We start from the raw sequence: 18,166 nt of genomic DNA, 5'->3' as shown, positions 1-18,166 counted from the left end.
GATGGAAGTTAGTGGTGAAATGGATGAAGTCAGCAGTGAGTTGTGTGTGGGTGCAGGAGGTAATAATAATAATAACTTTATTTATAAAGCACTTTAAACAACTGCAGTTGCCACAAAGTGCTGTACATGAGAACTCATGGACAAGAAGTTATTACAAACCATTAAAAACCGTAAAACAAAGGACTATAAAACAGTAAAAATTAAAAGACATTAAAAGCACTAAAAACAGGAGCAATGTCTCAGCCAGTGTCGAAAGCCAGAGAATAAAAATGAGTTTTTAAGGTGGATTTGAAGATGGACAGTGAGGGGGCCTGTCTGATGTGCAACGGCAAGGTGTTCCAGAGTGCCGGAGCAGCAACAGAAAAGGCTCTATCCCCTCTGAGCTTCCGCTTAGACCTTGGTACCTCAAGGAGCAGCTGACCTGAGGCACCGGGCAGGAGCGTATGGGTGGAGCAGCTCAGAGAGGTAAGGCGGGGCGAGCCCATTCAACGTTTTAAAAACAAATAAAAGAATTTTAAAATGAACTCGAAAGTGCACTGGGAGCCAGTGAAGGGAGGCCAAAATTGGCGTAATGTGCTCCCTCTTTCGAGTTCCGGTTAAGAGGCGAGCGGCAGCATTTTGAACCAGCTGGAGACGAGCCAATGAAGCTCGTGCGACTCCAGAGTAGAGTGCGTTCCAGCCTAGATGTAATAAAGGCATGGATTACTGTTTCAAAATGCTGCCGCTCGAGAATGGGCTTCACCTTTGCCAGCTTCCTTAGGTGAAAGAAGCTGGACTTAACCACCGCGCCTATTTGTTTATATAGTTTAAAATCACCGTCCATCCTAAAACCCAGGTTTAAAACTGTTGGCTTTACGGACAATGCCAGTGGACCCAAGTCAACAAAGGGAGGTTCACGGCAGCCATTGGGGCCAAACAAAATCACCTCTGGTAGCACCAATGCAACCGCCAATGTAGCGGAGGTAGAATTCAGGGATACGGCCACGGTACGCCTCGAACAAGGATTGTTCGACGTACCCAACAAAAAGGCAGGCATAGCTGGGGCCCATGCGCGTGCCCATAGCTACGCCTTGTATTTGGAGGAAATGGGAGGAGTCAAACAAAAAGTTATTAAGGGTAAGGACCAGCTCCGCTAGGCAGAGGAACGTATCAGTTGACGGGCATTGGTTGGTTCTGGGGCCGAGGAAGAAACCGAGGGCTTTGAGACCCTCCTGGTGGGGGATGGAGGTGTAGAGTGACTGGACATCCATGGTGAAGATGAAGGAATGGTGTTCTAGACAACGGAAGTCCTGGAGTAGACGAAGAGCGAGGTATGAGGAAATTAGTTCTGTAGGACTCGAACAGGCAGAAACAATGGGTCTGCCAGGACAGTCAGGTTTGTGGATTTTGGGGAGAAGGTAAAATAGGGCCGTGCGGGGCTGGGGAATGATGAGTTTGGAGGCTTGGGAGGGTAGGGAGTCGGAGTTGATGAAGTCAGTGATGGTGCCAGAGATAGTGGCCTGGTGCTCGGCTGTGGGGTCATGGTATGTCATGAATGAATACGTTTATTGGGAAAATATTCACATATAAGAAATTTGCCTTGGTACTCCGCCCGCAAGTGACAACATGACATAAAGTGTCCTTTTGATGTCATTTATTGTAATGCTGTGGAGGTATGGTTACCATTTGACAGATAGCAAGAATTAGCATGATGAGGAAAATGGAGAAGAGAAGAAAATAGTAAAGATTGTTTGGTTCCACCCCCTCCCCCCCAAAAAGAATATACATACAATGTTTTACTTTTAATGTAGGCCAGCATAAGATTATATATTTAATATATCTGTCCAAATGTCTTAAATATTATTATTGTACCTGCCTCAACTACTTCCTCTGGCAGCTCATTCAATACATTATGCCAGCGGGCATCGGAAATACAATATTTTTGCCTGCCTCTGATTTGACATCTCCGCATTTATGATTGGCTGCATAATGTAAATGGACATCCCTTCGTACTTCAGCTGGAGGTGGAACAAATGGTTGAAAAGGTTGCAGAATGTTGTAGCTAATAGCCTTTGTTACCTTAAAAAAAATGGTCTTAACAATCTAATTTTCAACAAACATTGCATGAACCTCAGATCCCTTAAATCGCATATAATTCTTCTACAGTTTACAGAAAGGGCCACTAGAGGTAATCAAGTAGTCAACATTTTAATCATCCAAATGGCTGCTCCTCATACAGTCCCTTCAGTCCAATTCGTCCATGCTGACCTTGAAGTCCTATCGAAACTAATTTCATTTCCCTGCATTTGACTCCATATTTTTCCTATCCATGTATCTGTCCAAATGTCTTAAATATTATTATTGTACCTGCCTCAACTACTTCCTCTGGCAGCTCATTCAATACATTTGATTCTAATAATGTTGTAGATTATCATTTATAAGCTATTTATAAGCTATAATATATCTTTGAGTGCGAGGTGTATAATTCTCTTCACTTTAATACGATATAAAATGTGTCATGAACCCAGATGTATAACTTCACTGAATCTGCCAATTCCAGTAACTCTCATCCACTGTGTTCCCTCTCTCTCCTGATCCACTCAGGTTCTCGCTTCCCTCCTTCACCTGGTTCCGTCTCCCCATCATTCACAAACATGTTAGGTCTCCTATTATTTCTCCCAGCTGGTTTTATCGGCCGATAGAAAGGGAAAGTCGAAGTGTAATGTAATTTCAGGTTCGATATTTAAGCCAGAGCTTCTGTTTTTTTTCTTTTTCTTCTGTCCTTCAAGATTTAGACTTGGAAACATAGAAAATAGGTTCAGGAGTAGGCCATTCAGCCCTTCGAGCCAGCACCACCATTCAATATGATCGTGGCTGATCATCCAAAATCAGTACCTCATTCCGGATTATTCACCATATCCATTGATTCCCTTAGCCCGAAGAGCTAAATCTAACTCTCTCTTGACAATATCCAGAGAATTGGCCTCCACTGCCTTCTGCGGCAGAGAATTCCACAGACTCACAACACTCTGGGTGAAAATGTTTTTCTTCATTTCAGTCCGAAATGGCACCCCTTGGACCATGACCCCACAGCCAAGCACCAGGCCACTATCTCTAGCACTATCACTGACTTCATCACTTCCGGCTCCCTGCCCTCCCAAGCCTCCAACCTCATCGTTCCCCAGCCCCGCACGACCCGATTTTACCTTCTCCCCAAAATCCACAAACCTGACTGTCCTGGCAGACCCATTGTTTCTTCCTGTCCGTGTCCTACCAAACTTATTTCCACATACCTTGACTCCATCCTATCCCCCCTGGTTAAATCCCTCCCTGCCTATGTTCAAAACACCTCACACGCTCTTCGTCTACTCCAGGACTTCTGTTGTCTAGACCACCATTCCCTCATCTTCATCATGGATGTCCAGTCACTTTACACCTCCATTCCCCACCAGGAGGGTCTTAAAGCCCTCCGTTTCTACCTCGACCGCAGAACCATCCAATCCACGTCTACTGATACTCTCCTCCGCCTAGTGGAGCTGGTCCTTACCCTTAACAACTTTTTGTTTGGCTCCTCCCATTTACTCCGAATACAAGGCGTAGCTATGGGCACGTGTTGGGCCCTAGCTATGCCTGCCTCTTTGTAGGGTACGTCAAACAATCTTTGTTCGAGGCGTACCAGGGCCCTATCCCCAAACTCTATTTCCGCTACATCGACGACTGCATTGGTGCTACCTCCTGCACGCACACACAACTTACTGACTTCATCCATTTCACCACTATCTTCCATCCGGCACTCAAATACACCTGGACCATTTCCGACATTTCTCTACCATTTCTAGACCTCACTATTTCCATCGCAGGTGATAGACTACAGACACTTCTTCCCACCCTGCTTCCTGTAAGGACTCCATCCCCTACTCCCAATTCCTCCGTCTACGCCGCATCTGCACCTAGGATGAGGTGCACCCAGGGCATCGGAGATGTCCTCATTCTTCAGGGAACGGGGGTTCCCCTCTTGTACAATAGATGAGGCTCTCACCAGGGTCTCTTCTATACCCCGTAACTCCGCTCTCACTCCCCATCCCCCCCCACTCGTAACAAGGGCAGAGTCCCCCTTGTCCTCACCTTCCACCCTACCAGCCGTCGCATACAACAAATAATCCTCCGATATTTTCGCCACCTCCAACGGGATCCCACCACCGGCCACATCTTCCCATCTCCTCCCCTGTCTGCTTTCCGTAGAGACTGCTCCCTCCATAACTCCCTGGTTAATTCTTCCCTTCCCACCCAAACCACCCCCTCTCCTGACACTTTCCCTTGCAACCACAGGAAATGCTACACTTGTCGCTTTACCTCCCCCCTTGACTCCATTCAAGGACCCAAGCAGTCTTTCCAGGTGTGGCAGAGGTTCACCTGCACCTGCACTATGAACATTGACTTACCTAATTTCAGGTAGTCCCTGCCTTCTGCTCCCCTTCTCAGCTCTCCCTCAGCCCACTGTCTCCGCCTCTTCCTTTCTTCTTCACGCCTACCCTCACAGCAGTCTGAAGAAAGGTCTCGACCCGAAACGTTGCCTATTTCCTTCGCTCCATAGATGCTGCCTCACCCGCTGAGTTTCTCCAGCATTTTTGTCTACCCCTTATTATCAAACTGTGACCCCTGGTTCCGGACTCAGGAACATTTTTCCTGCATCTACACTGTCCAATCCTCTAAGAATTTTATATGTTTCTATAAGATATCATCTCATCCTTCTAAATTCCAGCAAATGCAAGCCCAGTTGACCCATTCTTTCATCAACTCAAATCCTCTCACAATGAAGGATTGGCTTTCTTCAGTGACACCCAGGTTTTGTTGCACCTCCCCTTCTCCTAATCTGACACCATTCAGATAATTTCAAAAGCTGCACTTGATGAGGTGCAGCTTTTGAAAGCCCTTCTTCAGTTCCTCATCCAAAGCGATATTTTTGGTTTGTGAGCCTTGAATGTCATTGTGACTTTGCTATGCGGTGGTGATATAGCTGTATCTAATCTTGTCCTCTTTATTCAGGAATGTTTGAACTGTATTCATCAAAATAGATCAAAGCAGACCCTTCTGGCATTTTAACAATTCATTTTGTACCTTTAAACATACTTTATGATATGTTTTATCAATGTTTTTTATAGTTATATTACCAAATCAAAACTAAAATACTTCATCATTTCAAGCTTTTAATTATGAGACCTAAGATAAAGTTTGCTTTGTGTGGTGATAATTTACTTACAACTAATCTAAGTTAGTTCTCTTCTGGTAGATATAAATCAAGCGAATAGCTTTTTGTAGAACGATCTTAATTAAAGCACTAGAAATGTGCGTATCATTATCGATGTGTGCTTTTGACTGTTCAACTATTTTTTTACAAAACTGAGCTCCTGCAATGGACCTAGGTGTAGAAGTCCTAAAGACTTGGGCTACAATTGCTGACTTGGCTAATCTTAGTTGACACGACAGTCAAGATTTATAATCTGCTTCAGTATACAAAGGTCTCATTGAATCTTAGAGCTATTTTGGTATAAATGACTGAAGTATTTACCAGAGAGAACAAAAGTGATGTGTTTTGGAGAGCCAAATATATTTGCAAAAGGATTAAAAATATCTTATTTAAAAAGTGTGCATCTTTTTCCATATACAGTGGCTTGCAAAAGTATTCATACCCCTTGAACTTTTCCACATTTTGCCACGTTACAACCACAAATGTAAATGTATTTTATTGGGATTTTATGTGATAGACCAACACAAAGTGGTGCATAATTGTGAAGTGGAAGGAAAATGATACATGGTTTTCAAATTTTTTTACAAATAAAAAACTGAAAAGTGTGGCATGCAAAAGTATTCAGCCCCCTTTACTCTGATACCTCCAAAATCCAGTGCAACCAATTGCCTTCAGAAGTCACCTAATTAGTAAATAGAGTCCACTTGTGTGTAATCTAATCTCAGTATAAATACAGCTGTTCTGTGAAGGCCTCAGAGGTTTGTTAGAGAACATTAGTGAACAAACAGCATCATGAAGCCCAAGGAACACACCAGACAGGTCAGGGATAAAGGTTACACAAAAAAGCTGGAGAAACTCAGTGGGTGCAGCAGCATCTATGGAGTGAAGGAAATAGGCAACGTTTCGGGCCGAAACCCTTCTTCAGACTGATCGGGGGCGGGGGTGCATAATTGTGAAGGGGACAAGAAAGATACATGGAAAAGTAGGAAAAAGCTGAAAGGCTGGGGGATGGAGGAGACAGCAGCCCCCTGACTCTGAAGGGGAGGAGACAGTGCAAGGACTAAAACAAAATAATGGGAGAATTCGATGTTCAGGTTTGCCCCGGGATGCAGAAGCCCCAAACGGAATAGGAGGGATAAAGTTGTGGAGAAGTTTAAAGCAGGGTTAGGTTATAAAAAAAATCCCAAGCTTTGAACATCTCACGGAGCACTGTTCAATCCATCATCCGAAAATGGAAAGCGTATGGCACAACTGCAAACATGGCCGTCCACCTAAACTGACAGGCCAGGCAAGGAGAGCATTGATCAGAGAAGCAGCCAAGAGGCCCATGGTAACTCTGGAGGAGCTGCAGAGATCCACAGCTCAGGTGGGAGAATCTGTCCACAGGACAACTATTAGTCGTGCACTCCACAAATCGGGCCTTTATGGAAGAGTGGCAAGAAGAAAGCCATTGCTGAAAAAAAGCCATAAGAAGTCCTGTTTGCAGTTTGCCACAAGCCATGTGGGGGACACAGCAAACATGTGGAGGAAGGTGCTCTGGTCAGATGAGACCAAAATTGAAATTTTTAGCCTAAATGCAAAACGCTATGTGTGGCGGAAAACTAACACTGCACATCACCCTGAACACACCATCCCCACTGTGAAACATGGTGGTGGCAGCATCATGCTGTGGGGATGCTTTTCTTCAGCAGGGAAGCTGGTCAGAGTTGATGGGAAGATGGATGGAGCCAAATACAGGGCAATCTTGGAAGAAAACCTGTTAGAGTCTGCAAAGGACTTGAGACTGGGGCAGAGGTTCACCTTCCAGCAGGACAACGACCCTAAACATACAGCCAGAGCTACAATGGAATGGTTTAGATCAAAGCATATTCATGTGTTAGAATGGCCCAGTCAAAGTCCAGACCTAAATCCAATTGAGAATCTCTGGCAAGACTTGAAAATTGCTGTTCACAGACGCTCTCCACGCAATCTGACTGAGCTTGAGCTATTTTGCAAAGAAGAATGGGCAAAAATTTCAGTCTCTAGATGTGCAAAGCTGGTAGAGACATACCCCAAAAGACTTGCAGCTGTAATTGCAGCGAAAGGTGGTTCTACTAAGTATTGACTCAGGGGGGCTGAATACATTTGCACGCCACACTTTTCAGTTTTTTATTTGAAAAAAAAATTTGAAAACCATGTATCATTTTCCTTCCACTTCACAATTATGCACCACTTTGTGTTGGTCTATCACATAAAATCCCAATAAAATACATTTACGTTTGTGGTTGTAACGTGACAAAATGTGGAAAAGTTCAAGGGGTATGAAAACTTTTGCAAGCCACTGTACATGTTTTGAAAAGTCGACATGCACTATCCAACAAGTTAAAATAAATAACATTAAAAATGTCTGTCTCACTGTTTGGGGAATCTTGTGCAATAAAAGCCTTTTGCATTCTTGGTTTTCATCTACTTTATTTTAATGCCTCTCTGTACTGTTTTCTTTCAGGAGTTGTTCGCAGAATTTGATGCCGAGATGAGACATCGAGAGCATGACTTCACACTTCGAAGAGATGAAATGAATAACCTGGTGCTCAGCAGTAAGCTGAAGGTTTGTCAAGAATTTTCCTTGTCATATCATCAGTATTCTGAGTTTTTATTCTGCACTAAAACTAAATTTGAAATTATTTGAAATTTACTGAGCATTTATGATCTCTACATCACAAATGTAATTTAATGTTTATTCAAAATTAATGTATTAAAAAAATAACCTGAAAGGATGTAATCAAACTGTTCTTCAGTGCAACCGGTGAGCTTGGCTTATCTGGAGAAAGAGTACATTTATGGCATTGATTTCGGGACCAGCAGCAGTCAAAGAATCATGATATGGTGTCCGATCTAGAAAGGTTGTTCCAGCTAAAGTATTATTTGTGATGCAGCATGGTATTCCATCAGCAATAAACATGTTAAATGAAAGATGACATGAAGTTGCATAGTAGATCAAATTGACGTGAACATGGAGGATTCAGCATGGTATAGACAATAGGTGCAGGAGTAGGCCATTCGGCCCATCGAGCCAGCACCGCCATCAATGTAATCATGGCTGATCATCCCCAATCAGTTCCTGCCTTCTCCCCATATCCCCTGACTCTGCTATTTTTAAGATTTTTAATTGTTCCCCATGTTAAGAGTTGAGTGTGACAGGAAAGGGAATGTAGTGAAAAGTGTTTAATTGTCATATATCCCGACAACAGAACAGAGAAATTCTTACTTGCAGCAATTTAACGGCCCTAAATGCAATTATACATTAATAATATATAATAATCAAAATATATAATAACCATGATACTAGCCACAATATTGCAAAAAACAAAGTCAACGCTTCAAGGTTTCACGATCAGTTTGTTGTCACATGTACCAATTAAGGTGCAGTGACATTTGAGTTACCATACAGACTGAAAGACTCATCCATGCCTTTATCTCCTCCCGACTGGACTACTGCAACTCACTTCTCCTTGGCATCAGCTCCACCTACATCAACCGACTCCAACTGGTCCAGAACGCAGCCGCCCGACTCATCACCCACACCAAATCCTGGCATCGCATCACTCCAGTCCTCAAACAACTTCACTGGCTTCCCATCTCCCACCGGATCACCTACAAAATCCTGGTCCTCACCTACAAAGCCCTCCACCATCTCCCCCCCCCCATATCTCACTGACCTCCTCTCCCCCTACGAACCCTCACGGTCCCTCAGATCCACATCAGCCGGTCTCCTCTCCATCCACGTCCAACCTCCGCAGTTTTGGGGACAGAGCCTTCTCCAGGGCAGCTCCCAGGCTCTGGAACTCCCCCCCCCAACTGATCCGCAATTCCGTGTCCCTCACCATCTTCCAGTCCCGCCTCAAGACCCATCTCTTCACCTCTGCCTATCCTTAGCCCCACGTCCCCCTCCCTTTTCATCTGTGCTTGAATTACCTCATATTGTGTTTTGAATTGAATTCTGTCTTTAATTTGTGTACTAGTCATGTCTCTACTATTTATTTCATTCCGCTTACATGTTTTTCCTCTTCTTGCTAAATGTTTGTAAGGTATCCTTGAGACTCTTGAAAGGCGCCCATAAATACAATTTATTATTATTATACAGCCATACTAAATGAAAAGCAACAAGACACACAACAACATAAAAGTTAACATAAACATCCAACACAGTGGATTCCACATTCCTCACTATGATGGAAGGCAATACATTTAAATCTTCTTCCTCTTTGTTCTCCCGTGGTCGGGGCAGTTAAACCATCCGCATTAGGGGTGATCAAAGCCCCCGCAGCTGACGATCGAAGTCCCCATTGGCGTGATCGAAATAGTCCTGCATCGGGCCAGTTGAAACTCTCTCCACGGCTTGGAGCTTCCGAATCAGCCTCGTTTTACCAGAGACCGCGGGCCTCACAATGTTAAAGTCCCCAGGCCCCGCGGTTGGAGTTTCGATCCCCGGCAAAGGGATCGCAAGCTCCCCGATGTTAAAGTTCAGCAGACACCCGCGGCTTGGAGCGCCGGGTCAGTCTCCAGGAAAGGCCGCCAACTCCACGATGTTAGGCCGCAGTGGAGATGGAGATGTGATATGGATAAAAATCGCATTTCCGTCGAGGTATGAGATTAAAAAAAAGTTTCCCCCAACTCCCCTCCACCCCCAACCCCCACATAAAGCAAACCAAGGAATACTAAAACATACTTTTAACACATACTAACAATAACCAGAAAGAAGAAAGGACAGACAGATTGTTGGCGAGACAGCCATTATTCTCAGTTAAAGTGCAGTTAGTGTATCAGAGAAAGACATGCATCTATGGGAATGAAGATCAGGTGCAGAGATGTTTTTCATAGGATGCGGAAAGCAGGACAATAGTAGTTCATGGGCATGTGTAATTTCTGGTGAGTAACAGAGTGTAGCTGAAAGAAAAGTTTACAACTGATGCAACTGGGCAACCGACCAGGGTCACAGAATATAGAAAAAAGGATGCTGGTTTACAAAAAACAGGACACAATGTGCTGGAGTAACTCAGCAGCTCAGGCAACATCTCTGGAGAACATGGATAGGTGACATTTCGGATAGGAACAGATGAAGGGCTTGGACCCGAACCATCATCTATCCATGAATTTCTCCAGAGATGCCGCTTGAGCCACTGAGTTACTGCAGCACATTGTGTCTTTATTTTTCTAGGCTACTGAAGGTGAGTCCAATGGTGGAGTTGGTCTTGATATCTGAAGAAGTTCAGGAATTGGAAGCCAAGTTGAGGTGGTTTAGCAAAGAGGATTTAAACTACGCATAACTCTATTTAGTAAACTTGTATTTCACATAGAAATTGCTGTGACTTATCTTAAAGAGCATTTTTTGTGTTAACTTCCGCAATTGACTGTTACAGGTGAAACTTCTGTCAAAAGAGTTGGAACTCCTGAGGGAGGCGGGGATAAAGGCTGCAGAATCACTTCATGTGGCAGAGAAAACAAACCATCAAATGTCAAAACAACTTCAAAGAAAAGAATTTGAATTAAAAGATGTAGAAGCCTTAAAAGAAGCCAGGTATGATTCAGTGAAATTGTTTCTTTTGTAGTTTGTGTGTAATCCTCTATATATGATAGCTGATGCTGAGGTGTGGGTGGGGTGGCGGTGGGAGAGAATTTTATTTCTGACCCCATCAGCTAAAAGCACATATATAATGTACTTTACTTCTTGAAATGCAAGATAGAAAGAATAGAAACATAGAAACATAGAAATTAGGTGCAGGAGTAGGCCATCCGGCCCTTCGAGCCTGCACCGCCATTTAATATGATCATGGCTGATCATCCAACTCAGTATCCCGTACCTGCCTTCTCTCCATACCCTCTGATCCCCTTGGCCACAAGGGCCACATCTAACTCCCTCTTAAAATTAGCCTGTGAACTGGCCTCAAAGACCCTCTGTGGCAGAGAGTTCCAGAGATTCACCACTCTCTGTGTGAAAACACGTTCTCCTCATTCGGTTTTCAAAGGATTTCCCCCTTATCCTTAAGGCGTGACCCCCTTGTCCTGGACTTCCCCAACATCGGGAGCAATCTTCCTGCATCTAGCCTGTCCAACCCCTTAAGAATTTTGTAAGTTTCTATAAGATCCCCTCTCAATCTCCTAAATTCTAGAGAGTATAAAAGAGTCTAGCCAGTCTTGATTCAGTGACAGTCCTGTTTATTTTGTATCAGTTGTGAACCTTCTCTGATGCTGAGGATGGGGTGGTCCTTCCTCAGATTTGGAGAGGGGGGGCACGCAATACTTTTGTTTCACCAAGACCCCATCACTGCAGTAGAAAAGCCCATCCTATACTGTACTTCCTCTTGCTATGAAAGCACCATGAATGAACTGCAGATGCTGGAATCTTAAGAAGGGTTGCCTAACCATTCCCTCAACATAGGCTACCTGACCTGCTGAGTTTCCCCAGCACATTGTCGATTAAAGTAAAGCTAGGTTGTCAGAATCATTGTTTAAATCAAAGCCACTGCCATGTATGGATTTGTAGTACAGACATTGACATTTCTAGACAATAGCAATTTAGATAACTTTTGTAATCTTGAGATGTATTATTGATGTATACTGCAGTAGAGTTGATGTAATTTGCTGATTTTTGTTAAAAATCTTCTGTCTTAAAGCTTTTATAACATTTTCTCTCTCAAAAAGCAGAGCAAAAAAAATAACATTAATGGGAAATTCGTCGGTATGCTGAGAATCAATTTAGAAATGACTATGACTAATTCATTTATTGAGAACTGGACCTTGCTGATAAGGCCTGTATTTATTGTCCAATCCTAAATGCCCATGAAAATATGTTAGTGAATCACCATGAATTATACCAATAATGGTCTAATGGCTCAACTATGTAATTAGCTAGGACATCTATCTGTCTATATAATTAAAACTTAATTTAAATAATTTAATGCATTTCGTTGTCTCTGTACTGTACACTGACAATGACAATTAAAATTGAATCTGAATCTGAAAAGTCTCATCTTGGCAACTTCCTGTTTCCACTGCGCTTTGATATTAGAAATAACGCTACCACATATGGCTGTGATTTTTTTGGCCAACGTACTCAGAGTCCTCCTCCGCTGCGCAGGCCCTGAGGATTTTTCCCATCAATGACAAATAAAATATTTATTAGCATTTTAAAAATCTTGAGTTTCTCTATCCTGTCAATCACCGAGAAACCCGTCCCTTTTGCCCAAAATACCCGTATTAGCCCAGGAGGAGCATTTTGGCCCAAAAGGCCTGTGCCAGGACAGGAAAAGTCCAGAAAAAGTGCCTTTCACTGAGATTTCACTCAGATTTTTTTTAAAGAGCCCCTTCGGCCCATCAGGCCTGTACTGGCCCAGGAGTCCCTTCGGCCCATCAGTAAGTATTCCCCCTGCAAACCTCACTGCAGTATTTTTCTCCCTCCCTTCAGTTGCGCCCTGTGAGATTCAGGCCAGGATAGACTGTCCTCCATCATTGCCGTGATCTGCAGAAAAAGATGAAAAATGTCTAAAATTGATTCTCCGCCCTCTCCCCCTTCTCTCTCACAGAGTCTCTCACCTGTTTTGGGCAAAATTTCTGGCAGTTTCTGAGCTGCCATCCCACCAGGCTTGTATGACTGAGCTGCAAGCCCATCAGGCCTGAGTGACTGAGCTGCCATCCCACCAGGCCTGAGTGACTGAGCTGCCAGCCCAAGAATCCATTTGGCCACAATGTCCATACTAACCCTCTGGAAACCAGTCCCATTGGCCCACAACACCCATACTAGCACTCTAGAACCCCCCCCCCCCCACTGGCCAGCAATATTGGAATTGGTAGAGAGGTGGAATATTGCGTTGGGGGACCTGCCCTCCCGTGTGAACATGGGACCCAACGGGTCCCACTTATAGTACATAACTAAAACTCTGATCCTGTGCTCTTCCGGCAACATTTGCACAACAATGGTACGCGATAGCGCTACGAGTTTTCGTCGGCTCACTCACCATTCTCCTGTGCTGCGAGTGCAACAAGTTTCATTCCGATTGGTGGCATATTGTAAAAGTTAGCGAGGTTAGAAAATCGTAAATAACATGCGTGCGCAGATCGATCTCCTCTCCAGCCAGTCAACGCCACGCGGATTGGTCCCTTGTCCTGTTACTCCGCGGGACAGTCCACCACTTCCTGCGCCAACGCTTCTTTACTGGAGCTGAGGATGGCCGGCGGAGATTTCCAACCGGGCACGATTTTCAGAGGGACCGGAAGGTGCCTGGGCCGACCCGGCCCGGGAGATGGCGCCAATCGGAAAGTGGAGAGTGTCCAGCGCCCGCTGTAAGTCCCAAACGCACTGCCATCGCAGAGCCCCGCAGCTCCAGCCCCTTCCCCTGTGGTCCCCCTCGCTGGCTCCTGCCCCCTCCCCCGTGATACCCCTCTCTCCCCCATTTAAACCTATCATTAGTCGGTAAGTTAGTGCACTGGGATGTGGACTCTGACTGCACAGCATCTATGTGATGAGGCCGTCTGAACTCAATAATCTGGCTTGCTTATCCCAATTTGTGTGCATGCTATTAACACTGTATAGGTAGAGAGCTAAAATGGGAAGTTTCTGAATTTTCACACCATTATGACTAAGGATTTTGATTATTTCACTTACAGTATCATGACAAGGTGGTCGATTAGGCAGAATCTTCTATTTGAAATTTTTCTATACCTATTAATTACAACTGTTAGAATTAGGTAGACAAAAATGCTGGAGAAACTCAGCGGGTGCGGCATCATCTATGGAGCGAATTATATAGGCAACGTTTCGGGCCGAAACCCTTGGTTTGTAAATTATTTTGTGAAATTAGATACATTTTTTGAGTGTTTTTACACCGCTAAACAATAAGGGTTTAGAAAAATAATTTGGACAATTAAACTTGAGCAAATACATTTCAGCTCCTCCTGAACTGCATTCAGCTCACAACTTGCTCTTTAGAAATTTGTTGTAGAACTCTTTGGATCTTTGAATCAAACAGCGACTGTAAGCTTTGTCTGTTTAGATCACAAAATTGCCTTTACTGTGCAGCATCCTGCCCGTTAATGTTGGCACAATTAAACATTTACCTACTGCAAGCGTGCCTACAATTACACCTCTTTGATTAACTACGTGTATTTTTCTTTGATAGAATGTGAATCACTGTTTCCTGTACATAGAACTGAATACATTGTAAGGAGTGGCCCAGATGATATGAACCAGGTTTTATTATTTTATGTCTACCTTCATAGAAAAGTAGAAAATAGGTGCAGGAGTAGGCCATTTGGCCCTTCGAGCCTGTACCGCCATTCAATATGATCATGGCTGATCATCCAACTCAGTATCCTGTACCTGCCTTCTCTCCATACCCCCTGATCCATTTAGCCACAAGGGCCACATCTAACTCCCTCTTAAAAATAGCCAATGAACTGGCCTCAACTGCCTTCTGTGGCAGAGAATTCCAGAGACACATCACTCTCTGTGTGAAAAATGTTTTCCTCAATAAAAGGTTGCAGCATTTTGTGTCTACCTTCAATAAAAGGTTCCATTTACTTATTTAACTATGTTGGATACACCTCTGTGTCATTCACAGGCACAGGTAAGATTGTATATTCTGAGTTTCTCACTATCTGGCCTTCAGGATAAAAGAACTCGAGGACAAAGTCAATTGCATGGAAATTAACTTGAAAAACGAAGAAGAAATGTTCCAACGCAAGTAAGTAAATTAATTAAAACTTTACACTCCTAAAACATACTTGTACATTATGTAAAGTATAGAATACTTGCAGAACAGCTCAAACGAGATCTGATAAAAGACTGCACATTTAAAAATGCCAGACTTCTTTGGAGACATTCTCGATTTCAATCAATAATTGTAATAAGTGTAGTATAAAATACATTCCCGAGAAATGAAAAAATATCACCACGGTGTAGGTAATTGTGATGCCAATCTGTCATAGAAATCCAATTTATCGTTATTAGGGGGAAAGTTCAAGTGGTGTACATAAAGTAATTTCAAATGTCAGTTTTGTTAGCTGTTTGCAATATCATAGGCTGGCCACTCCACAGGTAGATTTTAACCATATAACCATATAACAATTACAGCACGGAAACAGGCCATCTCGACCCTTCTAGTCCGTGCCGAACACATAATCTCCGCTAGTCCCATATACCTGCGCTCAGACCATAACCCTCCATTCCCTTCCCATCCATATAACTATCCATATATATATTTTGTACTGAGAAATGTCACAATGGTTTTATCTTTGGCATACAGATCTAGCAAAATACCACGGTAAGGACAGAACAAAAAGACAGGATCGCTGAGTGTATATCCTAGGCTATTTTTCACGGTTTGTCAATCAACCTGCAGGAAATGTTGTCAACTGGAAGAGCTGAAGTTCTGGAAAATAGTCCACTTTTTATCACACCTTTCATAGTTATGGGACAGATCAAAATACATTGCAAGTTAATGCATACTTTTAAATTGTAGTCAGTGTTGTAATGCAGAAACTATAGTGGTGAATGTGTGCTTGGTGAGCTGCTATCAAGTACAATGCTCAGATTATCTAACGTGTAGTAATTCCCCATTCATTAACTTTCTTCCCTCTCTCTTGCAAGTAGAAAGTAGACATTTGCATTAGAAATTAAATATTATATGAACTCTTCAAGGATGCCAAGTGTTTATTGTCATATGTAACGGCAATGAACAATGAAATTCTCACTTTCTGCAGCTTTGCAGGCCCATTACACAATATCACACAAATAAATAATAATCAGGAATAAAATCAATTAATAACCAGTAATACTCAGTACTCAGACCACAATAGTGCAAACCCAAAGTACGTGCAAAACCAAATTCTTTGCACATTAACATTTACAAACTATTATCTTACAAATTATTGTTTGTACGTTCTCCATGTGACTGCGTGGGTTTTCTCTGGGTGCTCCGGTCTCCTCCAACATTCCAAAGATGGACATGTTTGTGGGTTAATTGGCTCTGGTAAAATTGTAAAATTGCCCCTAGTGTGTAGGATAGTGTCAATTTACAGGGTGATCGCTAGTCGGCACGAACTCGGTGGGCCGAAGGGCCTGTTTCCACACTCTATCGCTAAAGTAAAGTAAACAAACGATAATACTTTGCAAATGAAACAGTTTTAAAGTTTGGATTATAGTTATGAAAAACAATTTGATCACAATTAAATAAATTATTTATTACCTACTTTTTCAATTATTTCTGTATTCCAACTTAATAACAGCCAACTATTTTTACATACACTTTCCTTTCCCAGCAGAGATTAGATCCGTCGCCCTCATGAACAGTGTTTTCTGTTACAAACTCATTGACCCTTGCTATTCTTAAACTTAATGACAGCATTATTTATGGATACTTGGAATTCTTCCATACCTCGGTTGGTGAGGTTTGTTGTGCAACTGCCATTGTAGTAGCATTATAAGACTACAAGGACTAACATTCTGACCAGAATGTTTATATTTAAAATATTAAGCAATGTACTTGTTCAACCCTTTCACAGTAGTGGATGTATTGGAATGGTATGATGCCCAGGGGGGCACGCTTATAATAACTTAAAGGTCTGCTTTTCTGAGCAGCAGTTTTACAATGGTTCTAAAAATGGATACCATGCATGCAGCAGCACACACCCATCAGAAAATGAAAGGCTGGATGTGCGTGCATAAAGAAATGAGATGTATTTAACAGTGGCACAGCTGGTAGAGCTACTGCTCACAGTGCCAGGGACCTGAGTTCAATCATGACCTCAGGTGCTGTCTGTGTGGTTTGTACGTTCTCACTGTGATGACATGGATTTCCTACGGCTGTTCCAGTTTCCCCACCACATCAAAAACATGTGAATTTGTAGGTTAGTTGGACTCTGAAATTGCCCCTTGGATAACATAGAACTATTATGTATGGATGATCGATGTTTGCTATAGACTCGGTGGACCAAAGGGCCTGTTTCCATGATGTGTATTTCAATCCATTTTTTGAATCAAACATCAGGCCTTCCACCTAAGCATAGTAGGCTTCTCATTTGCTTCAGGTCCTAGTTCTAATGCATCTCGTGCCATTACAGTTAAATGAACTACCTGAATATAGAATCTGGAACAGTAGAAGGGCTGTTGCCAATCCTATGCCAATGGACTAAATTCACACTCCAGCTATACATCAAACAAGCAATTCCCAATGCCATTCCAGAAACATACGTTTACTCGTCTTTGAGATCCACCATTCTGAAGCATTGTAACGCCTTATTGTACAAACCGGAAAACAGGAGGAGAGAGTTTCCATGAGGATCTATTTTTGTATCTTAGGTGGAAATGAGATTTAAACACAACTGCTGGTTTGAGTCACTTGTGTAAGTGGGTAAGCTCCACGTGTAAGTGTTTAATACACTCTCATGTACACTCACACCAATCAGTGAGTAAAATTGATAATAATGCAAGCAATCTACATAAAATAAAGTAGAATACGGGATTATATAACTGCATAGGGTAGTGATTCCAAGTTGTTTTATATTAATTTCCATAGTTGATGACCAGAAACATCACCTATCCATCTTTTCCAAAGATGCTGCCTGACCCCTCCAGCATTTTGAACCCTATAAACGGGATTTGTTTTGTGATTTTTTTTTTTTGTAGACAAAAAAATGCCAGTACACATACAGTATAACAATCCACACAATGCTATTGGGTGCTGTACACCAATGTAGATTTTAAATTTTATGAGATGCCAGCATGCCGTACCAGCGTTCATGTCCAGGGATATAGGCGGGCCAAAGGGCCTGTTTCTGTGCTGTATCTAAACTAAACTATGCAGAAATCCTCATGTCATTGGACAAAATGGAAGATACCTTCACTGCTAGTGGATAGATTGTTCATAATTAAGTGAGTTTAATAATTGCTTTATTATATATTTT

At 42.7% G+C, this 18,166-nt stretch overlaps 1 protein-coding gene across 5 annotated transcripts in view; it reads left to right on the top strand.

Annotated features, from left to right (window-relative positions):
* Positions 1 to 18,166, top strand: part of ccdc57 (coiled-coil domain containing 57) — a 99,645-nt gene that overhangs the window by 20,440 nt on the left and 61,039 nt on the right. For all 5 annotated transcript variants that reach the window (XM_055654176.1, XM_055654175.1, XM_055654178.1 and 2 more), the window contains exons 4-6: positions 7,713 to 7,814; positions 10,627 to 10,784; positions 14,872 to 14,946. In XM_055654176.1, the coding sequence (XP_055510151.1) occupies positions 7,713 to 7,814; positions 10,627 to 10,784; positions 14,872 to 14,946 (335 nt within the window). The remainder of the gene's footprint in view (positions 1 to 7,712; positions 7,815 to 10,626; positions 10,785 to 14,871; positions 14,947 to 18,166) is intronic.

The sequence above is a fragment of the Leucoraja erinacea genome, chromosome 23 (genome assembly GCF_028641065.1).
Source record: "Leucoraja erinacea ecotype New England chromosome 23, Leri_hhj_1, whole genome shotgun sequence".
NCBI classification, from domain to species: domain Eukaryota; kingdom Metazoa; phylum Chordata; class Chondrichthyes; order Rajiformes; family Rajidae; genus Leucoraja; species Leucoraja erinaceus.
Note: the sequence above shows the minus strand (reverse complement) of the source record. Positions and strands in the feature narration are given on the sequence as shown.